Source organism: Ascaphus truei, chromosome 6 (assembly GCF_040206685.1).
Source record: "Ascaphus truei isolate aAscTru1 chromosome 6, aAscTru1.hap1, whole genome shotgun sequence".
Taxonomy (NCBI): Eukaryota; Metazoa; Chordata; class Amphibia; order Anura; family Ascaphidae; genus Ascaphus; species Ascaphus truei.
This window is the reverse complement of record NC_134488.1, coordinates 58,784,671-58,805,927: the sequence shown is the minus strand read 5'-3', so window position 1 is coordinate 58,805,927 and position 21,257 is coordinate 58,784,671. Positions and strand designations below refer to the sequence as shown.

Sequence of the window (21,257 nt, the reverse complement as noted above, 5' to 3'; positions counted from 1 at the left end):
GTTATGTGTCAAACAACCCTTTCTGTTAAAGCCCCCTTTCGTAAATTAAAAACTAATAATGAAAACTATTTATTAATCATATAATAATAGAAGTAATTAAAGCACATTATAAAGCCTCCATGGCTTTATATTGATCCTATATAAATAATATAAACACTGTTAAAATGTATAATGGACCACGGGCATCAAAGTATTTAAAGAGCACTAAAATGTGTTGTATCAATTAACCTATTCAATATTCAGTCTCCCCACCTCACACACATACTGCACAGTATATAACTACACTCAGTGAGAAATCCACAAAGTATTACATTTCTGCAGTTAGACCGGATAGTGTAGCACATCTTACAAGGAGAGTGGATTAGAATACGTTATTATAGAACAGGAATCAAAGTGAATTTATAGATTACAAACATTAAATCCATATGGGCTAAATTAAGTTATCCAATACTTTAGATATTCAGAATTCAGCCTGATGTTCTACATCTGTGCATATTCTCTGCATATTATGAGTAAATCTGAATGTACGGCCACACAGATTTATTTTCTTTATCTACTCTAATGGGGTCTTATAAAATTTATTATTTTAACTGATATAAAATGTTCCAAAATAAATTTTGGAACTGACTTATCCCAGAGAGCAAAACATTAAGGCGTTTACGTGATCTTTGGTTCTATGTCACCTTGCTCTTTTCCCCATAATAATGAAGAATTTGGAATTTGAGATCGTAGCACAAGTTTACTAAGCAGTGCCATTTCATAAGACACCTTCCAACACCGTAAGACACTTGCAAGGTGTCTTTCAGTGGCCATGAGCTGGCTTCTGGGATAGTAAATTTGGGCTCATACTGTATATCTTTGGAAAGGAAGGCTTGTGTCATACTATATGTAGGGCCATCATACCTAGATCTGGTGATTAATACATTTCTCTCTATAAAATATATTTAAAAAATACTGGACTGGTAGCTGAAAAGCAATCGTTAAAACTGATATGGAGGTAATGATAAAAAATACTGTGGAACAACAAAATTGCAATTTATGTATAAAAGAAAAAAATCATTGATACATTTGGAACAATCTTTTTGCTTCAGAAGTGCACGACTTTTGCCCTGATACATAGGGACCTATTAATTACACTCTGAAATTTCCAATGCAAAATCAACCCAAACTGCATTTGATTTGATGCAACACAAATCTGGCATTTTTTCCATATTCATTAAGAATTATCTATGCATAAAAATTGCACAATTTTAAATAATTTGCACATACAGTGGTTTGCAGAAGTATTCACCCCCTAGCAATAATGACACAAGTTGTTGAATTACAAATAATGTATTTTCAAATAAATTATTTTTATACAAAGCTGTAGTAGTTCAAGTGAGCACTGTTATATGAGGAGGAGGTTAAATGTCAGCACGTGGGGGGAGGGGGAGTGACATGTTCTGGTTGCATAAGTATTCAGCCCCTTAAGTCAGTGCTTGTTAGAAGCACCTTTTGCAGCAATTACTGCTATGAGTCTTTTTGGATTGGTCTCTACTTGCTTTGCACAGTAGGATGGAGACTTTTTTTCCCCAGTTCTGATAAGCTTGATGGGGATCGTCGATTGACATTGAGAGAGGTGGGGGAGAGAGAGAGGTGCAGGGAGAGCGAGAGAGAGAGGTTTTGGAGAGAGAGGTGGGAGAGAGAGAGATGGGAGAGCGATAGGTGGGAGAGAGACAGAGGTGGGAGAGAGAGAGGTTGGAAAGAGAGAGATAGTTGGGGAAGGGAGAGAGAGAGGTGAAGGGACAGAAAGAGGTGGGGGCATAGGAGAGAGGCATGAGGAAAGCTACTGTGCACCTCTCTCTCATGCTGGAGGTCTCCCCCCAAGGTAAGAGTATTGTGTGTGTCTATGAATTATTTGGTTGGTGGCCGCCACTCTCCTGGACTCTCAAGTGCGCCCTTGGGCACAAAAAGGTTGGCGACCCCTGCACTATAGCTTTGAATAAAAATAGTTTGTTTGAAAAAAATGCCCATACATTATTTGTAATTCAACAACTTGCAACATTTTTGGTAGGGGGTGAATACTACTGAAAACCACTACATTTTGTATCTGATTTGATAGAATACTATAGAGAGGGAGAGAGACAGAGAGAGAAACCAAATAAATATATATCTCTTAGGTATGTTCCCAGGTGTCATTTGTCTCACCATAAGTATAAATTAATCCAGGGATGGAAAAATCCTGAGTGCCTAAAATTTCCCCCCTGGTGCCTACGCTGTGCACAGTGATGACTGATATGTCATTGCACAGCTGTGATTGACAGATCAGTCACTGCCACGTCGCTTAGTGAGTAGTGCGGTTGATGGTGTGGAGCAAATGGCAGGAGGTGGCAGAGGCGCAAGTGTGCTGGGGGCGGAACTATTAGGAGCTCTCTAATACTCTACCTGCGCCTGCTCTCAATGAACAGTGTGTGAGAGGGTGTCTGTGTGAGAGGGTGTCTGTGTGAGAGGGTGTCTGTGTGAGAGGGTGTCTGTGTGAGAGGGTGTCTGTGTGAAAGGGTGTCTGTGTGAGAGGGTGTCTGTGTGAGAGGGTGTCTGTGTGAGAGGGTGTCTGTGTGAGAGGGTGTCTGTGTGAGAGGGTGTCTGTGTGAGAGGGTGTCTGTGTGAAAGGGTGTCTGTGTGAGAGGGTGTCTGTGTGAGAGGGTGTCTGTGTGAAAGGGTGTCTGTGTGAGAGGGTGTCTGTGTGAGAGGGTGTCTGTGTGAAAGGGTGTCTGTATGAAAGGGTGTCTGTATGTCACAGATATACTGACACACACAGAGACGCTGGTTCCCCAGACCCCTCTCCCCCCCCCCCCCAACGCACCCTTTGGTGCATAACAATATGTTGGCTCCTAACAATTCTGTCTGGCTCCTACGTATTTATGTTTGTCCACCACTGGGTTAATCTTTCAATTTTTTTAGCTAGTTTTGCCTTGATGCAAGGTTTTTTATTTATTTTTATTTTGTATATCAATGTCTCCTAGCGGCAAAAGTAGGGCATTTATTAGAGGAAAAAGTCCCATTGCTTTCTGCGGGACTAAACTTAAAAATATGCGGATGTCTTTTTGCACTTTTTTTTCCCTCCAGTTTTGCATCTGGAAGACTTTAGTAATAAGATAACTGCGGGTGCATTAAAAACATCTTTTTCATGCATACTGATAAAAAGTTCCTCAACTTGCATTTTACCATTGCATTTCAACATTCATTTTTCTACAAACCACACCTGTTTTAGTTAAATATCCAGAAAACATTTATTAACAATAAATCAATTGAGTTGAATCTGCCAATTTTAACATGTATGAATTTACAAATATACTGTATGTTTATTTCTAATGTAATGTGACAAAGTGCACCTACATGGTACCTAATAAAAGATAAACTAGAGATGAGGACATTTCTCACAGTTTAGTAGTCAAACATTTTCATAATTTTTCCAACAAATGTGGTTATTAACTAAAGATTTAAAAAGTTTTTAACCCATGTATTTTTTGTGTGGTTATTTTCCTGCAAAAGTTAGATGTAGAGAGAGGCCCGTCAGCCAGCAAGGACCTGAACCTCACACTATCCCTCTTTACCATTAGTCATTGGTATAATCTTTTGCTCACTTGACTCAAACAGTTATTCACACCATCGAGTTTCAGTTAGAACTCTAAAAGGGTAATGGTGTTTGTCTGTGTGTTTGTGCCCTAGGAATGTTATTTGCCGTAAATATCTTCAATCAAATTTGTTGAAGAGGGCATTTTCTCATTAGAATTTCAAGTTTTTAAAGCTTGGTGAATTTTTCTAAAACGTTAGCAAAATATGCAATATTTATAGTTTCCCAAAGTTGAGCGAAAATTTCACACATCTCTACAAGCAACATGAAACTCAGCATATAATAAATCTACAAGAAGGGGTTTAAACAATGTCACCTTCTGGACATAGGATATCCATTCAAAGTATCCAATTAGTTCCAATTTATGTGGACAAATGCTCTCTATATATATATATATGTATATAAACTTAATATTTATAAAAATGGCTTCAACTCATGTCTAAATACAAAGGGCAGAGGACCTATCCTTTTGTAGTTTATTGAGTTTATGACTTATTACTTTCATACAGTGTTGTTGACTAAAGTGGATCGTCAAAACCGGACCATATCATTGTATTTAAAGGCAGGCTACATCCAAATTAAGAAAAACTGTAATTTGAATGTTTTGATATAAGCTAATAAGGGTGTGTGTTTAATATATCAAGAAAAGCCTAAATATTTATATAATAATTAAGGTTGTTGTACCTAGTAACAGACTTCATAGCTTTCCTTGTTGTGCTTCCATGTTCAGTGTTCTGTGTTCAGCATCGCTTTGCTTTTAGTGGTTATATAATCAGTTATAGGAGGAGTTAAAGGAAATGGTTTTAGGATAATCACTTCTATCACTATGACAAGTTTCTCAGTAAATATTACTTACTCTGGGCATCTCAGTGACTCAGCAGGTAATCTCTCCAGTCTCTAAGAAATCCCTCCATTGTGCAAATCCATCTAGACTATATCTGACTATAGAGTATCCTACAAGGATAAAATTCAGTGGGGAGATGGTCTATAAAGACATATAGTAGTCCGTAAATTATGCCAATGGACAAAATTGCATTCTCTTGATCTTTTGAAAAGCAATTAATCATCAGAGTTTACATATGGCCTGGTTCCAAAATTGTATACATGTCAAGCACGGAATTCTCTGACAGTTATTCATGGCCAAAGGCAAAACCTTAATAAGGCATTCCAACTACAAACTACTGTACAAAGAAATGCATGCTAATGTAATACAACACCAAAGAGAATGTAGTCTCTTGACCCGGCTAAAGGGCATTAGAGATTTGCTAAGCGTATATATGGCTTTGACTTGTGTATGCAGTACAATAATATTGTAAAATGCTGTGCAAGATTTAATACTGATGAGGTGATTTATGAAAGGTTCCCGGCCACAGGGGTTGCTCACATCTGGAGCAAAAGTCAGCACCAGATTTATGAAAGACAATGTTATTGCTTTTTGTATGACAATGTTTTCCTTTGGCAAATCTGATGCAGTTTGTTGCCCTAGCTTTGCATGACTTTTTCAGTCAGCTGACTTTAATAAATGGACACTTAAAATTTTAAAAACGTTTCAAGTTCGTATGGTATACCTGATCCAAGACAACCATAAGAAACATTCTGGTGCTGGAAGAAACCTTATAGCCCATTGAATATATATATGAATATATATATATATATATATATATATATATATATATATATATATATATATATATATATATATATATTATTCTATGTACAGTATATTAGAATATTAGAATTCTAATATTCTTAGAATTCTAAGATATATTTTGTGTGTATGTATATATATATATATATATATATATATATATATATATATATATATGTATGTGTATATATATATATATATATATATATATATATATATATATATATATATATATATATACAGTGGTTGACAAATCACCAAAAAATCTACTCGCCACACAAAAAAATATACTCGCCACCTAGTACCAAACGTGTGCTGCTTGGGCCAATATTTACTCGCCCGGGGGTTAAATCCACTCGCTCGGGGCGAGCAAATGTATAGGTTTGTCGAACACTGTATATATATATAATCAAAAAATAAATAGATGATACCGTTCTGTGGCTAACGAAATGCTTTTATTTGTGCGAGCTTTCGAGATACACTGATCTCTTCTTCCGGCGATGTTACAAATATATATATTATAAAAAGATCACTTGTGAGCACATTCACATGTCTTAGGCAGGTCTGCAACCCTGCCTTTCACCATTATCACCCAGCATACAGTGCTTCCACTGCAGCAAGGGATTCTGGGAAATGACATGCAAATGAGCACACAGTGCCACCTTTTGTCTCAAAACCATTATTACATGGATCCCTTAAGCCAATGCTCGCTGCTTTTGTCTGAAGAAACATTGCTACATGGAGCCCATATAAGCTAATGCTCGCTGTTAACACAGCTTTAAAGCACAGCATGGGAATCAGATGCAAAGCCAAAGAAACCATTTACAGACATGTTTCAACCTTAATGGGTATCATCAGTGTGAAGTTGGTTGTACTGCTGGCTTTGCAATTTTCAAGACTGTAGGGTTTACCATCACGTTTTAAGTTATGGTGGGTGAAAAAGGCAAAAAAAACCTCCACCGTATTGCATATAGCAAATAAAAAGATCACTTGTGAGCACATTCACATGTCTTAGGCAGGTCTGCAACCCTTCCTTTCACTAAATATATATATATATATATATATATATATATATATTCATAATATTGAAGTAAACACCGGAAGACAATCCTATTTTGCAATATTAGATACCCATCTTCCTAATGCAAAATCTAATTAAGCTGTTTGGAATAAGAAACGTAACAAAAATAGCAAAGAATGGCAAAAGATTTAACATAAAATAGTTATGCTTATTGATAAATCTGCTATATTCTGGTTATGGAGATATATTATGGGAGAATGTTAAATGTAGGACATAAGCAAAATAAAAGCAAGACTCGCTATAATTTCAGAAAAGAAACATAAAACCATAAAAGGTGATTTATTTATTTAGTAGTCACATATACATTTTATCAAATCAAACACAATATCATTAAGAACATTAAAAAGTAAATGCCTGATTGGGCTAAAATTACATTTACAGCACAATTTGTTATATACTCTTACAAAACCAAATAGTTAAAGGTTTAACATGAGCTATTCATGGGTAGTAGTGCTTTTGAAATGTAGTAGTCTGCTTAAAAGTTTTAAAAGTATGTAGTAAAAAAAACAGAACATGTTCCATAAAACACAATATAACTGTTTAAAACAAAATTGAAGGTGCAATCCCCTTTATGCTGTTATGAACCTTGTCACCTTTGAAAAATATTTAACGCTGCATAAAGTAACCTTTCTTTTTAAAGATGGATCACTCCAAAAATATCAGCCATTCATTTGTATATATTTTACGGGATACAAAAACATGGCTGCTTTCGCCGTATGAAATAAGCCCTGCTGACTATCAATGCTGCTGAATTATTCAATACATATACATTTTAAAATAAAATAATTTTGCCGTATATTTTTAAATGTATATTGATTTGCCACGTCTTTCTCAATATTGTTTTGGTAAGAATTGTACCTTTATGTTTAAAATAAGTATCACACGTGTGATGTATATAAGAATTCCACTTCAAATACAGTACAAATTATTGTTACAATTACAGAAGCCTCATTCTGTGTACTGTACATTTGTTAAACTTTAACTCACCTGTTTCCATGTTGGGTGGTGATGCTGTATACCAAGGATCCTGCCACTTAAAATACCAGGTCTACCTTTAACATGGATCTTCACAACAGACCAGCAGTTAACAAAATATGAACATGGTGTGTTCATATCGTTTAGTACTGAGGTAGAAGAAAGGGACATTTTCCCAGCTTGTAATGTGTCCAAAATGACATTTTCTCTGATTTGTTTACATGCAAATACTCTTTCGCTTGTATTTCTCCATGATTTGCATTGTCATTGCAGACTGTGATCCTGGCTTTCTTATGTGTATATGTCTTAAAGTCAAGATATGTTGTATTTCAGTTTAAATACATAAAGAATGATATGTCATATATATGCTAACATAGGGCAGAGATGTGCCAGAGGGCAATACTGTGTTTATTAAGTTTAACTGACATAACATTGCAGAAGCACACTAATAAAAATGTATATCTTTGAACTGCATATACAATACATTGAGAGAGTATATGTGTGTGTATATATATATATATACATATATATATATATAAAATTTAGTTTATGGTAGGTGAAAAGGTGACTAAAAACCCTCCACCATAACATATAAAAATATTACTTGTGAGCACATTCAAATGTCTTAGACAGGTCTGCAACCCTGCTTTTCGGCATTATCACCTAGCATACAGTGCTTCAACTGCAGCAAGGGATTCTGGGAAATAACATGCAAATGAACACACAGTGCAACCTTTTGCCTCAAAACCATTTTACATGGAACCCTTAAGCCAATGCTTGAGTATCCGCATCCTGGGCTAACACAGTGTCAGGAAGCAGGGCTCTCGCAACACCTCCTTACCTGCCTCGGAGGTCGTTGCTGCCGCCCCTCGCTCCCCGCTGGTGCGTCCTCGGCGTGGGACTCGGCGATCTCGCCCGACGCTGGCACTTGCGGCCGCCATCTTGCCGGGGTGCACGCAGGAGGATCTTACACAGCGCACGCCTCCGGCAGTAATTTATTCAAACCTCCGCTCTTCTAGCCATGCCCCCCGTGTACAGCTGCAGCCCCGCTCCTGCTCTCACACGCCACAGCTGATCACAGGCAAGGATCACAGCCTGCACCAGTCACAAGACGCTCCACGGCACCCCCCCGCTCTGCCTCCTTCCCTGATTGGTCCCTCCACCTATATTACCTCTGTTCTCCCTGGGAATCATTGCTCTGCATAGCTTCTGCTAGTTGGACTAGTATTCGTGTGTGCTCTTGTTCTTTGTGTACTTCAGGTGTGACCCGGCTTGGCTTTCGACTCTTCCTCTGGCTCTGAACCCCGGCTTACTCCTTACGACGCATTCTCTCTCCGCCATCCAATCTCGGCTCGCTCCTCTACCTCCCGGACCTCTGGCACCCTCAACCCCCGGCTACGGCAATCACCACGATCCTTCTACCTCCGGACACGGCAAGTACCTTTGGTTCTATTACTAAAGACTCTTGGCCTGGCAACTAATTACCACACTCCGGACACACCCCTCTGCTGCGGGTGCGTGGTATTATACTTTCCACCTCAGTCTTGGGACGGGTCTGGTCTGCGGGCAGCAACACTGTGACACACAGGGCTTTCCGGCCACCATTTGCCAGAGCCCAGACTCTGTGGAGCCAGGACTGTGGGTGGGCTCAGTATGCAAAGAGGCAGAGGTGCCAGGTTGGCGCATGACCCTTTGCAGAATGAGAAAAGGAACCCACCCGGCTTTATAATACAGGCAAATCGGTGATTGGCTGGCAGAGAAATTCCCATGGTCTGATAGGCTGTAGAGGTTTGTGAATGGGACACCCATAAGGAGCCTTGCAGCAAATCAGGAGCGCAGATTCCAAGCACCAAACCAACAGCAGCAAATTCAAAGATGCTCTGTACTGAATATACGTGAGCCGGCTTCAAAGATTTTGACTCAAGAATTCTTCTAAGTCCCACTTCTGAAGAACGTAGCGGTCGCGCCTGGCATTGCGGTCGCGCCTGGCATTGCGGTCGCGCCTGGCATTGCTTGCCGAAATCAGTTCCAGGACTTTTGTGAGTACCTACCGGTCATTGGAAAGGGCTCCTACAGAGATTTTTGTGAATTTCATTTAAAGGATAGATTTATTCGTTAGCCCCGTTCCCAGTAAGTGTGTAAGCCCTGTAAATTGTGTTATATTGTGTGTATGTCTCTTCCTGAAATAAATTACAATTTATTTTACCTCCTTCCTTTGCTCAATCATATGATCCCGGTATAAAAAGGTGTTGATAAACTTGGTCTCCCGTGACAGGCTTATATTAACTGGTGGCAGCAGTGGAAGATTTCTTCTTCCAAAAATATAGTTGATAACACAGCCTTTCATTTGCAAATAGTCCAGATAAATCTGAAAGATAGCAAAACACTCACATGCTGTTGTTGAGAGTATTGCTGACAGTTCTGTAGGTCAAAGGGGAGCCTCTGGTGTGCGGGTTCGCTGGAAGCAAGAACAATTAAGAAAATAGAGAGTTCTGGTGCACCACCAATAATGAAAAACAGAGGTGTTGATGAAGCACCTCAGCACGAGATGTGTAGGTGGTTATTTTTTTTACCACAGATTTTTGCCCATGACAAAATAAATATATTTTTATTGAAAGTCACCCACTCTGTTTTTCATTATTGGTGGTGCACAGTATCTCTCCATTTTCTTAATAACTTTTAAGACATGCTAGATCGGCGTATGTTACGCTGGGTACAGCGTGTAGTGTGTATGTACCTCCCTGCTGTAATGGTAACCCATAGATTTGAAATATGTATATGTAGCCAGGTCACCCCTCGTTGCCCTGCGACCCCCATTACCTCCATGGCCGGGATCGGTGGTGGGTGCTGCCGGAGCCAAGCGGCAGACCCGACGGCCATTCTGGAGGGGGCCCTCCAGTGCTCCGGAGGTCCCCGGCGGCTCCCGTGCAGGGCGCCACCATGTTGCGCGAGTTTGCGCATGCGCAGTGAGTGCCGGCGGCCCCAAAGAGTTGCGCATGCACAGTGATAAGCGCACGAACCCTAGCCTACCAGGGAAGGCTCTTGGAAGGGACTACAAGTCCCATGAGCCTCAGCAGCACCCGATGTGATGCCAGGGAGCCAATAGGGCTGAAGGATTGCCCTGCAGGGAGGAATAGATACATTTCGCGCGCTGGAGAAGCAGGCAGTCAGGAACAGGAAGAGTTAGGGATAGGAGGTGCGTGCAGGGGTCTGTGACCCGCTGCATTAGGCCAGCAGCCCCCTAGGCCCCAGATAGGTCCTGAGCCCCCTGATAGCTTGTGGTGCTGTAGGGGCAGGCCCTAGGTTAGGAACCCTGCCCCATCAGCTGTTTTGCTAGTTAGGGACACAGCGGACGCTACGCTTCCCGCCAAGAGGCTTGGGCTCAAGCCTACGCCATTAAAGAGAACTGGACTATCTTCAGGGTGGGGTCGCCCCTGACGGATCACCACGCGGGTGGATCCTGGATGTCGTGCAGGAACTCGTCTGATCCTTTGAGAAGATCCTTTAAAGCCAGGTGCCGCCGCACCAGGCAGGTATCGTTATAAGTGCACCAACAAAGTACTCACACATAGTGGCAGCGCTGACCACGGGACAAGGGAGTTATACTGTGGACACGGTGTGGGGGTACACGGTGGTGGGCACGGGGTATACGCTCCTAAGTGGGAGTGACTGACACGTGAGACTTTGGTACAGTTATTGAGTTGATAACATATGGTTAATGTATTGTGTTATGTTGATGCTGCATATAGTAAATGGTTATACCTATACTCCAGTGTATGTGATTACTATATGCGGGTCCTGTGTAGGGTACATTCTATACTCTTAGAATCCTGCACAGATGGAGGCGCTGATCAAGAAACGTTCCAGAGAGCACCCCAGGTTCCCAGCAAGCGGAGGCTCAGGCCTCTTGTGAACCTGCAGGTATACACACCACACCTGGTAACACATAGGTTCCCCCTCACATACACTATATGCGGTTGGGTGGGGGAATACCCGTTACACTTGGGATCGCAGTAGGTGGCGGGGATAGCCTGCGACTGGCATCCTAAGGAATCTGCAACCCGCAATTCGGAGAAGGCCACTTGATCATTGATGACGGCCGCTATGCTACACATTGCTCGTATCCCTGGTCCCGGTATCTCTTCCCATTCATCATCATCGGGAGTAGCACTTAGTCCTGGTCGTCGTGATAGTGCATCAGCTCCAATGTTCAAAGGCCCCGGCTTATACTTCAGAGAAAATCTGTAGTTACATAGGGTTGCCAGCCATCGGTGTCCTGCTGCATCCAATTTGTCAGAGGTATTGATGTACGTGAGGGGATTGTTATCCGTCCTTACCTCAAACGTGACACCGTAGAGATAATCGTGGAGTTTTTCTGTGATTGTCCATTTGAGAGCCAGGAACTCTAACTTGTGTACGGGGTACTTTTGTTCACTGGGGGTCAGACTGCGGCTGACATAGGCTACAGGTCGAAGACCCTCCGGGTGCTTCTGATGTAGGACAGCGCCCAGTCCATTGAGGCTGGCATCCACATGCAGAACGTATGGTTGTTCGGGATCAGCATACGCAAGCACTGGTGCTTCTGTCAGGCTTTTCTTCAAGTTCAGGAAGGCCTGTTCACACTCGGGCGTCCACTTATCGCCAAACGCTTGACGGCCTGATGTGGCCTTCCTTCCGGTGTCTTCGGGGTATATCTTCAAGAGGTTGTTCAGGGGTTTGGCTCGACTAGAGTACCCTTCCACGAAGCGACGGTAATACATACAGAAACCCAGGAATGATCGCAGTTCTGTGACATTCTCGGGACGCCGCCAGTTCACTACCGTTTCTACTTTGGACGGATCGGTAGCAATTCCTTGAGCAGACACGATGTGTCCCACGTAGGTCACCGAGGTGTGACAGAACCGACACTTGTCGAGGGATAACTTCAATCCTTCTTTTCCAAGACGGTCTATCACCTTAAGCAGACCCTCTTCGTGCTCCTCCAGGGTTTTTCCGAAGACAATGATGTCGTCCAGATAGACCAGACACTCCCGAGGGTTCATGTCCCCGATTGTTTTCTCCATCACTCGCTGGAAGTTAGCAGGAGCTCCACATATACCTTGGGGCATACGCGTAAATTGGTAGAATCCCAGGGGGCAGACAAAGGCTGTCTTTTCCTTATCCTCTGCACTCATAGGTACCTGGTAGTACCCAGATCGTAAGTCGAGAATATTAAACCACTGGCTCCAGGTTAGAGCATTCAGAATCTCTTCAATGCAAGGAAGGTTGTATTGGTCGGGTACCGTACGATGATTCAGGGTTCGATAATCGACACACAGTCTTACAGATTCATTCTTCTTCCTTACCACCCTTATGGGTGAGGCGTAAGGACTCAGAGACTCCGTCAAAATCCCAGCGGTCTCCATTTCTTTCAGGACGTTCCTTACATCGTCACATCCCTGGGGGCGATGCGACGATAGCGTTCACGGAACGGAGTGGCGTCACTCAACCTAAAGGTGTGTTGGGCGCTGCGACTGCGGCCCACATCCATTTCACTTGTGGAAAACACCGTCCTTCGTTCATTCAGCTTGGCCGTCATTCGACCCTTCCACTCAGTCGGCAGCGTCGAGTCCCCGAAGTTGAAATCCAGATCAACTAACTGCTCGCCCACTGCAGCGGCGTTCACCTGCGGCACTGTTTCCACAGGGCTGACCTGATATACGCAGCCCAAACTTCGTCTGACATCAAGCTCCATCAAGAACGGGGAGAGGTTCTGCACATATACGTAAGTCCGGGGAGGAATTTTAGTCTTCCACTCTTTCACTTCAGGTATTACCCTATACCCTCTCTGAGCCTCTTCCTCAGGGGTACTCTCCAGAGAGAACAGGTGGGCGGTATCATCTCGATCGGGATAACAGCACCAGACGGCCATACGTTGCACTCCCCCTGGTAAAATGGTTGTCAGTCCGCGTTGACGATTGTAGAGGTCCCCGTGCCGCTCTACGGCATATACTCGGTTGCACTCTTCCCGCAGTACAGGGTCAAGGAGTGGACTAGCCATAGGTTATTCGTTGGTCTCTTTCATGTAGGCTCGGATTACGGCTCACACTATATCAGTATTCGTCCCCAAGATGATCGGGTACTGACACTGGCCTTGGGGCTTCGGACATACCATTGCCTCCACATGCATGGGATGTTTCTTGCCGGTGTCTAGTTGGACTATATCCAGTTGAACTCTCACGATCCCATCGATGGGGTAATCTTCGTTACTTAACCCCCTCACCTTCATATGTTCCGCCGACCGCATGGGGCAGTGTTGGAGGTGTTGGTCATAGAATTGCCGGTATATTATGGTCACTTGGGATCCAGTGTCCAGCAGAGTAGAGGCATAGACTCCTTCTACTACCACACGCACGATAGCAGAGGGGCCTACCTGACTGTAAGCATCCCCAGGTGGAGTCCTATCATCGGGACTTAGGTCAGTAGGCGCTTCAGGAGGCGCAGGAGTGGCCTCGGATGTCTCGGCTTCGGTGGTCTGTACCCGGCAGATCATGGCCTTAGCGTAACATCCCTTACTTGGAGGTTTTTCGTTGGGATCTTCCTTCTCGGGACAGTCCCTGAGGAAGTGGCCTCTTCGACTGCAGCCATAGCAGACGACTTCGCCGGGTTCAGGGTGGCCCGGGAACGGGGAAGATGGTTTCCCGGATGGTCTGGATTTGGAGACCGGGATCTTGGATGAGGCCTTCTCTTCCTGACTTGGAGGGTTCTTGGCCTTTGGCGCAGAAGCCCCCTGAGGTTCACTCTTTGGAGACTCCTTAGTCTTCTTGGAAGTATGCAACTGGGCATAGAGCTCATGTTCTTTTATCTCATCCATTAGCTCCTCCCAGGAAGGGGGGTCACCTCGCATCAGATAACGCCTCATCATGAGTACAATAGGATGAGTGGGAAGGGCTCCACTCAGGAATTGCGCGCGGCGATACTCATCCACCTCTGCGGCGATAATATGTTTACGCTTACGCAGTTCCCACAAGACCGATTGAATCCTCTGTAGGAAGTCAGATAGATCCTCTCCCTCTTTTTGGCAGAGGTTGTAGTATCTCTTCATCAATTGTCCTATGTCTTCGGTTCGCCCGTAGGCCCGCACAAGAGTCTCCAGCATCTGATGCGCGGTAACGTCCTCATGCTGATCTTTACACATCTGTATTGTGGTGGACGCGGGAGGACGTAGGCATTCCATTATGCGTTGCCGCTTCACCGACTCAGGGTATGTCCATTCTTCTAGGACCTGAGAGGTGTATTCCCTCCAGACTTCAAACGCTTCTTCGCCAGTCGGGGTCGGCTTGGTCCCTGAAAAGATCTTTAACTTGCGATACTGCTGCGGGGCAGGGGATTCGGATTTGGACGCCCCCATTTGTAGGATAGCCTGAGCTAGCATTCGGATATCATCCCCACGTTTAGAGGACGAGCTGGCAATACTTAACGGTCGACTGTAGTCTGTGAGAGCACCCCGGTCGCCTCCGCAATAACTTTCAGGGGGGAAGGTGATGTATGCATAGCAACCTCTTGTAAGTTCATGTGAGAGCTGCTCTGTTCGGATTTTATAGGCAGTTCAGGGTAGACAACAATACAGCAGGAACCTGTCGGCCTCGCGAACCACAAACTGGACGTGCCCCGGTCTTCGGTTATATCTTGCCCTATACTCACTAACACGGATCAACAGTCCTGGTCTGCATCCTTACGTCGTTCCAACACATTTATTTTGGCGGCATCCCAGATATTTGGGTGCTGCCTCAAGGCCATTTGTATTGCCGAAGACGGAGTATCAGCAGGGACCCGGCTCACAGCGAGCGTGTGAAGCGGCAGCACTTGCAGCTCCACGGCCCAGTCATACACTTCTGAGCGTGACGGTGACGGTAATGGTGGTGACATAATTAATAACTGAGTGGGGCACCCCAGGTCTGAGATCTCAGCAGCGCCTCCAAATGTAACGGGTATTCCCCCACCCACCCGCATATAGAGTGTATGTGAGGGGGAACCTATGTGTTACCAGCTGTGGTGCGTATACCGGCAGGTTCACAAGAGGCCTGAGCCTCTGCTTGCTGGGAACCTGGGGTGCTATCTGAAACGTTTCTTGATCAGCGCCTCCACCTGTACAGGATTCTAGGAGTATAGAATGTCCCCTACACAGGACCCGCATATAGTAATCACATACACTGGAGTATAGGTATAACCATTTACTATATGCAGCATCAACATAACACAATACATTAACCATATGTTATCAACTCAATAACTGTACCAAAGTCTCACGTGTCAGTCACTCCCACTTAGGAGCGTATACCCCGTGCCCACCACCGTGTACCCCCACACCGTGTCCACAGTATAACCCCCTTGTCCCGTGGTCAGCGCTGCCACTATGTGTGAGTACTTTGTTGGTGCACTTATAACGATACCTGCCTGGTGCGGCGGCACCTGGCTTTAAAGGATCTTCTCAAAGGATCAGACGAGTTCCTGCACGACATCCAGGATCCACCAGCGTGGTGATCCGTCAGGGGTGATCCCACCCTGAAGATAGTCCAGTTCTCTTTAATGGCGTAGGCTTGAGCCCAAGCCTCTTGGCAGGAAGTGCAGCGTCCGCTGTGTCCCTAACTAGCAAAACAGCTAATGGGCAGGGTTCCTAACCTAGGGCCTGTCCCTATAGCACCACAAGTTATCAGGGGGCTCAGGACCTATCTGCGGCCTAGGGGGCTGCTGGCCTAATGCAGCGGGTCACAAACCCCTGCACGCACCTCCTATCCCTAACTCTTCCTGGTCCTGACTGGCTGCTTCTCCAGCGCGCAAAATATATCTATTCCTCCCTGCAGGGCAATCCTCCAGCCCTATTGGCTCCCTGGCGTCACATGGGGTGCTGCTGAGGCTCATGGGACTTGTAGTCCCTTCCAAGAGCCTTCCCTGGTAGGCTAGGGTTCGCGCACTTTTCACTGCGCATGCGCAACTCTTTGGGGCCGCCGGCACTCACTGCGCATGCGCAAACTCGCGCAACATGGCGGCGCCCTGCACGGGAGCCGCCGGGGACCTCCGGAGCACCGGAGCGCCCCCTACCCTCCAGAATGGCCGTCGGGTCTGCCACTTGTCTCCGGCAGCACCATCGATCCAGGCCACGGAGGTAATGGGGGTCGCAGGGCAACGAGGGGTGACCTGGCTACATATATATTGTGTGTGTGTGTGAAATTATTTAACTTGTGACTACAAAACAGTATAAGTAACCACAACCCTAAGTGTGGGTTACATGACTACCTTAACCATTCCCCCTCACCCATGCTCCTTATATCCCAGTGCCATCTGTCTGATGCAATGTGCTCTGGGGTAGGTCCTAGGAGGATAAGTGTTATAAAGGGAAGCAGGAGTGGAAACGTTCATTCTAATCCCACTGCTGTGTGTTACAGGTTGCAACCAATTGCAGAGTAAAAGGCCACAGCATCAGCAGGTTCCAGGTCACAGCATCAACTGGTTCCAGGCTGCAGGTGTTCCAGGAAGCTAGCGGAAGCGTGGTTGCCGAGTGCAGTCTTGCAGCGGTGCGCGATTGTAGCATGGCAAGTTTCCTGGAGCTGGTGAGCCATCTGCAGGAGGAGGCGAGAACGCACGAGGTTGTGTCTGCAGTGCGAGTTGCAGAGCCTGCTGAGCAGGGCAGCCAATACTTCAGACAGCTCCAGTGAGTAGCAGAGAGCCAGAACAGTGCGTGCAAGTCCTCCCGACTGACTGAGCCTTGATGGAGAGCCTGCGGTGTCAGTGCACAGCAGAGTGAGGTGGAGCAGGCCGGCTCAAAGGACGGCTGCAGGTAAGAGTTCCCCTTAACTACTGCTGGAGCAAGGAGTACAGCCAACCCACAATCTGAAGAGAGGCAGGAGTCAATAACTCATAAATGTTTGGATGGCAAACCAATTTATTAATTGGAAATAATAGTGGAGACGATAATGTAGTGGAGCATTATTATGCTATTTACAGACACAAGGTTGTTTGTTAAATAACTAAAAATATATATATATATATTTATATTTAAAAAGACACGTTTTTGAAGAAACAATGAGTAAATAAACCAGAAAACAGTTAATTAACTAATATTTCTATTTGAACAAATGAATACTTAAATAGTCCATTCTCTAATTTACCTGGTCAGGACACCTATGCCACATATTACAAGACTGCTGAGAGTGGTCCAACTTTTTGGTTAAACTATACAAAAAACTACATATCAAGTTGGCTTTCACTTTCAGCGACCTACTTGTTACTATCTATTTAGATTTTTAACGTATATGTTGATTTGTTACAAGGAACATATCCAAGCCAAAAGGTAGATATGATTGCAGATTAGTTATGCTAACTTAATCAGGTGTTACTCTCTATAAAGGGAGGGGCCATATACAACATCAACTGACTTTTCAACATGTCACTTCAAATTACCAACCACTATACACCTTAATATTTTATTACAAAAGTTGTGGGTTATTAAATCTACACAATAACTGCCTTGTTTCTCTCCCTTCCCCATCCCTATCTTTCCCAATAGGTATATCGAATTTCCTGGATGACTACTGACAAGAAGTGACATCATCTTCTCCAAAGCTGCTACAGCCATCTTAATTCCTGGCATATTCTGCCCTGACAGGAAGTATGCCTCACTTTGGACCTCATTGCCAGCAGCTGCCTCTGGCCTTTAAGTAGCAGGCAGTTGCTATCCAACTTTGCTCATGCAAAGTACTTGTACTTTGTCCCGTCTGAGCTCTGCCTTGCCTTTGTTTTGCCTGCCACCTGTCTCGACCTTGGAAATGAATCTGACTACCCCTTGCTTGCCGCCTTCCTTGACCTCGGAACTGGACCTGACTACCCCTTGCCTACCGCCTGCCTTGACCTCGGAACTGGACCTGATTAGCCCTTGCCTGCCCCCTGCCTAAACCTGGAAACCGGACCTGACTACACTTTACCTGCCACCTGCCTCGAACCCGGATTCATACCTGACTACCCCTGCATCCCAGGCCTCTGATCCCAGGCCAAGGTTAGTGTATTACTCCTTACCTCTGCCCTGCAGGTCCGTATCCTGTCCTGCAGTCAGCAAAGGTACACGCTGTACGAGCCACGCAATGGACCCCTCAGAGGTAGCGAATGCCGTTACCCATCAGGGACAGCTTCTGGGAACCCATGCCACCCATCTAGCTATGCTGTATCAGAAACTGGATTCAATCTCTTCTATGCTGCAGACTCTGTGCAGCCACCTCAGTACCCCCACGGTGACACCACCTATTCCTGCGCCTTTAACTCTTGAAGCTGCGCCAGTATCGGTGGTCCTAAGGGAGCCACGGATCCCTACTCCTGTCCACTATGGAGGGCTCTCCTCGACTTGCAGAGGATTCCTGAACCACAATTCTGGACATTTGCAGCCACCATAGAGGAGCCGGAAGTGACGTTGTAGCTCTGAATCCGAACGCGGAGACAGCGACCACCTACCACTTACCACCGAGCGACTCCCTATGTTTTTAGTACTATTCCTTTGAGTGCTTTACTGTTCAGCACTAGTTTTTATCACTTTGTTTTATTTATCTTTTAATAAAGTCTTTATCTGCCCCGACTACAGTCTCAAACGCTGCAGTCTTTAATTCATCTCTGCATGGAGGAATTATACCTGCCCTGAATTTAAAGAAGACACGAGGACATAACAACCAAAAGAAGTTAAAGATACCTCTACCAGTGTGTACTCACACTGGTCCGTGTGAGTATTTGAATTTATATTTTTTCTCCACTCCCTCCCCCCCTCACCTTACATTAGGTGATTACACATGGTTCAATATATTTCATTTGTTCGTCTATTTGAGACAATTGTAAAACATCATTAGACTCCATTTCTGGAGTTTTCTGGTGTTTCAACATCAGAGACTTGGAAGAGGTGAAATCAAGATATCTTTACGGGAGGACACTCACATTAGCCCGTGTGAGTGATGGATATTATCCTATAATTCCCCCATTACCTCCCCGCACCTCAGCCTTTGTTTGCACATTAGCTGTATCGATTTAACTGCTTTCTTTCTGTTAGAGGGAGACCTCTAGGAGAAAGAAGCTAAGTCTGCAGTGAGAAACATCCCAGAACCAGTGCGAGATGACGACAAGAGAGAAGAAAACTTCATAATTTAGAGCTGGAAGGGAAAGATACCTTGATGAAATACAGTAGAACTTACACAAGACCGTGTAAGTGATACATTCATTTCTATATATCTCTACATATATGTATTTTCCCGCTCACTGAGTCCATCCCCAAGCTGATGAATCAAGTGGGGTGACTTCACCCCATTGGTCACCAGTTAAGAAGATTTACCTTCCTTAATTCCTACTCTCCCTCATACTGTGCTCCCCAATTTTTCTGTGTTCCTGAACCAGTGCCAGGTACAGTTCGACCTTTCCTTTCTCTACCCACCGCTCTCGAGTGGCATATATCTTTTCGCTCCTCACGGATGAAGCATTATCTTGTGCGTCACCTCTTTATGAAAAGGGTTCTCCCATGTTGGACGACTCCGTTGCTTTCATGCAACCCTTCTGGACAATCTTTAATACCCTCAGTCATGTGGCTTCCACTGAATTCACACTACTACAGTTAAAACAAGGCTCTCGCACTATGGGACAATATGCTATCGAGTTTAGGACCCTGGCAGTGGAGACTGATTGGAATGAGGGCGCTTTGAAGGCTGCTTTACGTCCGGGCATTGAGGGGAACACGAATTGACTACAGGGAGCTATCCGCAGATCTGGAAGGTCTGATCGCCCTTTGCATGTCCCTAGACCTTCATACGAGGAAGAGATGTCAGGAGCAGGATTGTTCTCACAAATTCTGGTCTCTTCTGCTGACTCCACCTCTTTAGGCTCCTTCCAATGAAACGCCAGGAGAACCAATGGAACCCATGCAATTGGGCAATTTGCGTTTGCCAGAACGGGAGATCCTTGGGGTTGTGCCTGTATTGCAGCGAGAAGGGTCACATGGTACAAACCTGTCTTAAGAAGTCAGGAAACGCCCATGCCCAAAGCATGTAGGGGAGTTTCCTCTGGGTATCTGCACCTTCTCCCCATCTCCTTGTTGTTTGATGGTCCCCATCTGCCTATCCTAGAAAGACCATTCCATGATAACCAAGGCCTTCATATACTCCAGAGCCGCTAGTATATTTGTGGTATATTTGTGGATAAAGCCTTCGCTCAACGGATCAAGATTCCTCTCCAGAGGAAGGACATAACCCTAGTTGTCTCCTCCATTGATGGTAGACCATTGGGTCTTATCCCAAGAGACGGTTCAAATCAGGGCTATGGTTGATGTTTTGCACCACAAACTCGTCCAGCTGGATGTCATCATTTCCCCAGCCATCAATGTGGATCTAGCTAGCTTCCCTGGCTATGTACCCTCAATCCCCAGATTGACTGGATTTTTGGTCAGATAATAACTTGGGGAACTGCCTACCATGGCAAATGTCTTTCACCCTGTCATCCTGTGAGTACTCTTTTACTACCTGCACTGGAGGACTTACCCAATTCTCCTGGCCTGTTACTCTGACCTAAAGCGGGTCATCGAGAAGGGGCAGGCCGAATAATTAACTGCGCATCGACCGTTTGATTGTGCAATCGATCTTCTTCCTGTGATGATGACTCCTCACGGACGTACGTATCCTCTTTCCGAAATGGAAACCAAGGCGATGAGGACATATTGTACATTGATGAGAACCTGAATCGAGGATTCATTCGCAAATCCTGTTGTCCTGCTGGTGCAGGTTTTTTATTTGTGGCCAAAAAGGACGGGTCAATGAGGCCTTTTATTGATTACTGGGGTTTGAATAAAATTACTGTAAAACCTCTGCACACCGAACTCTTTGATCGTCTACATGGGGCAACAGTTTTTACCAACCTCGATTTAAGAGGGGCTTATAAATGTA

The 21,257-nt window shown here is 44.7% G+C and overlaps 1 protein-coding gene across 1 annotated transcript in view; it reads right to left on the bottom strand.

Annotated features, from left to right (window-relative positions):
- POU2AF2 (POU class 2 homeobox associating factor 2) overlaps nt 1–7,456 on the bottom strand; it is a 109,220-nt gene extending 101,764 nt beyond the window's left edge. The window contains exon 1 of the mRNA XM_075603162.1: nt 7,330–7,456. Coding sequence (XP_075459277.1) covers nt 7,330–7,339 — 10 coding nt within the window. The 5' untranslated portion in view covers nt 7,340–7,456. The remainder of the gene's footprint in view (nt 1–7,329) is intronic.
- Nucleotides 7,457–21,257: the final 13,801 nt, after the last annotated feature.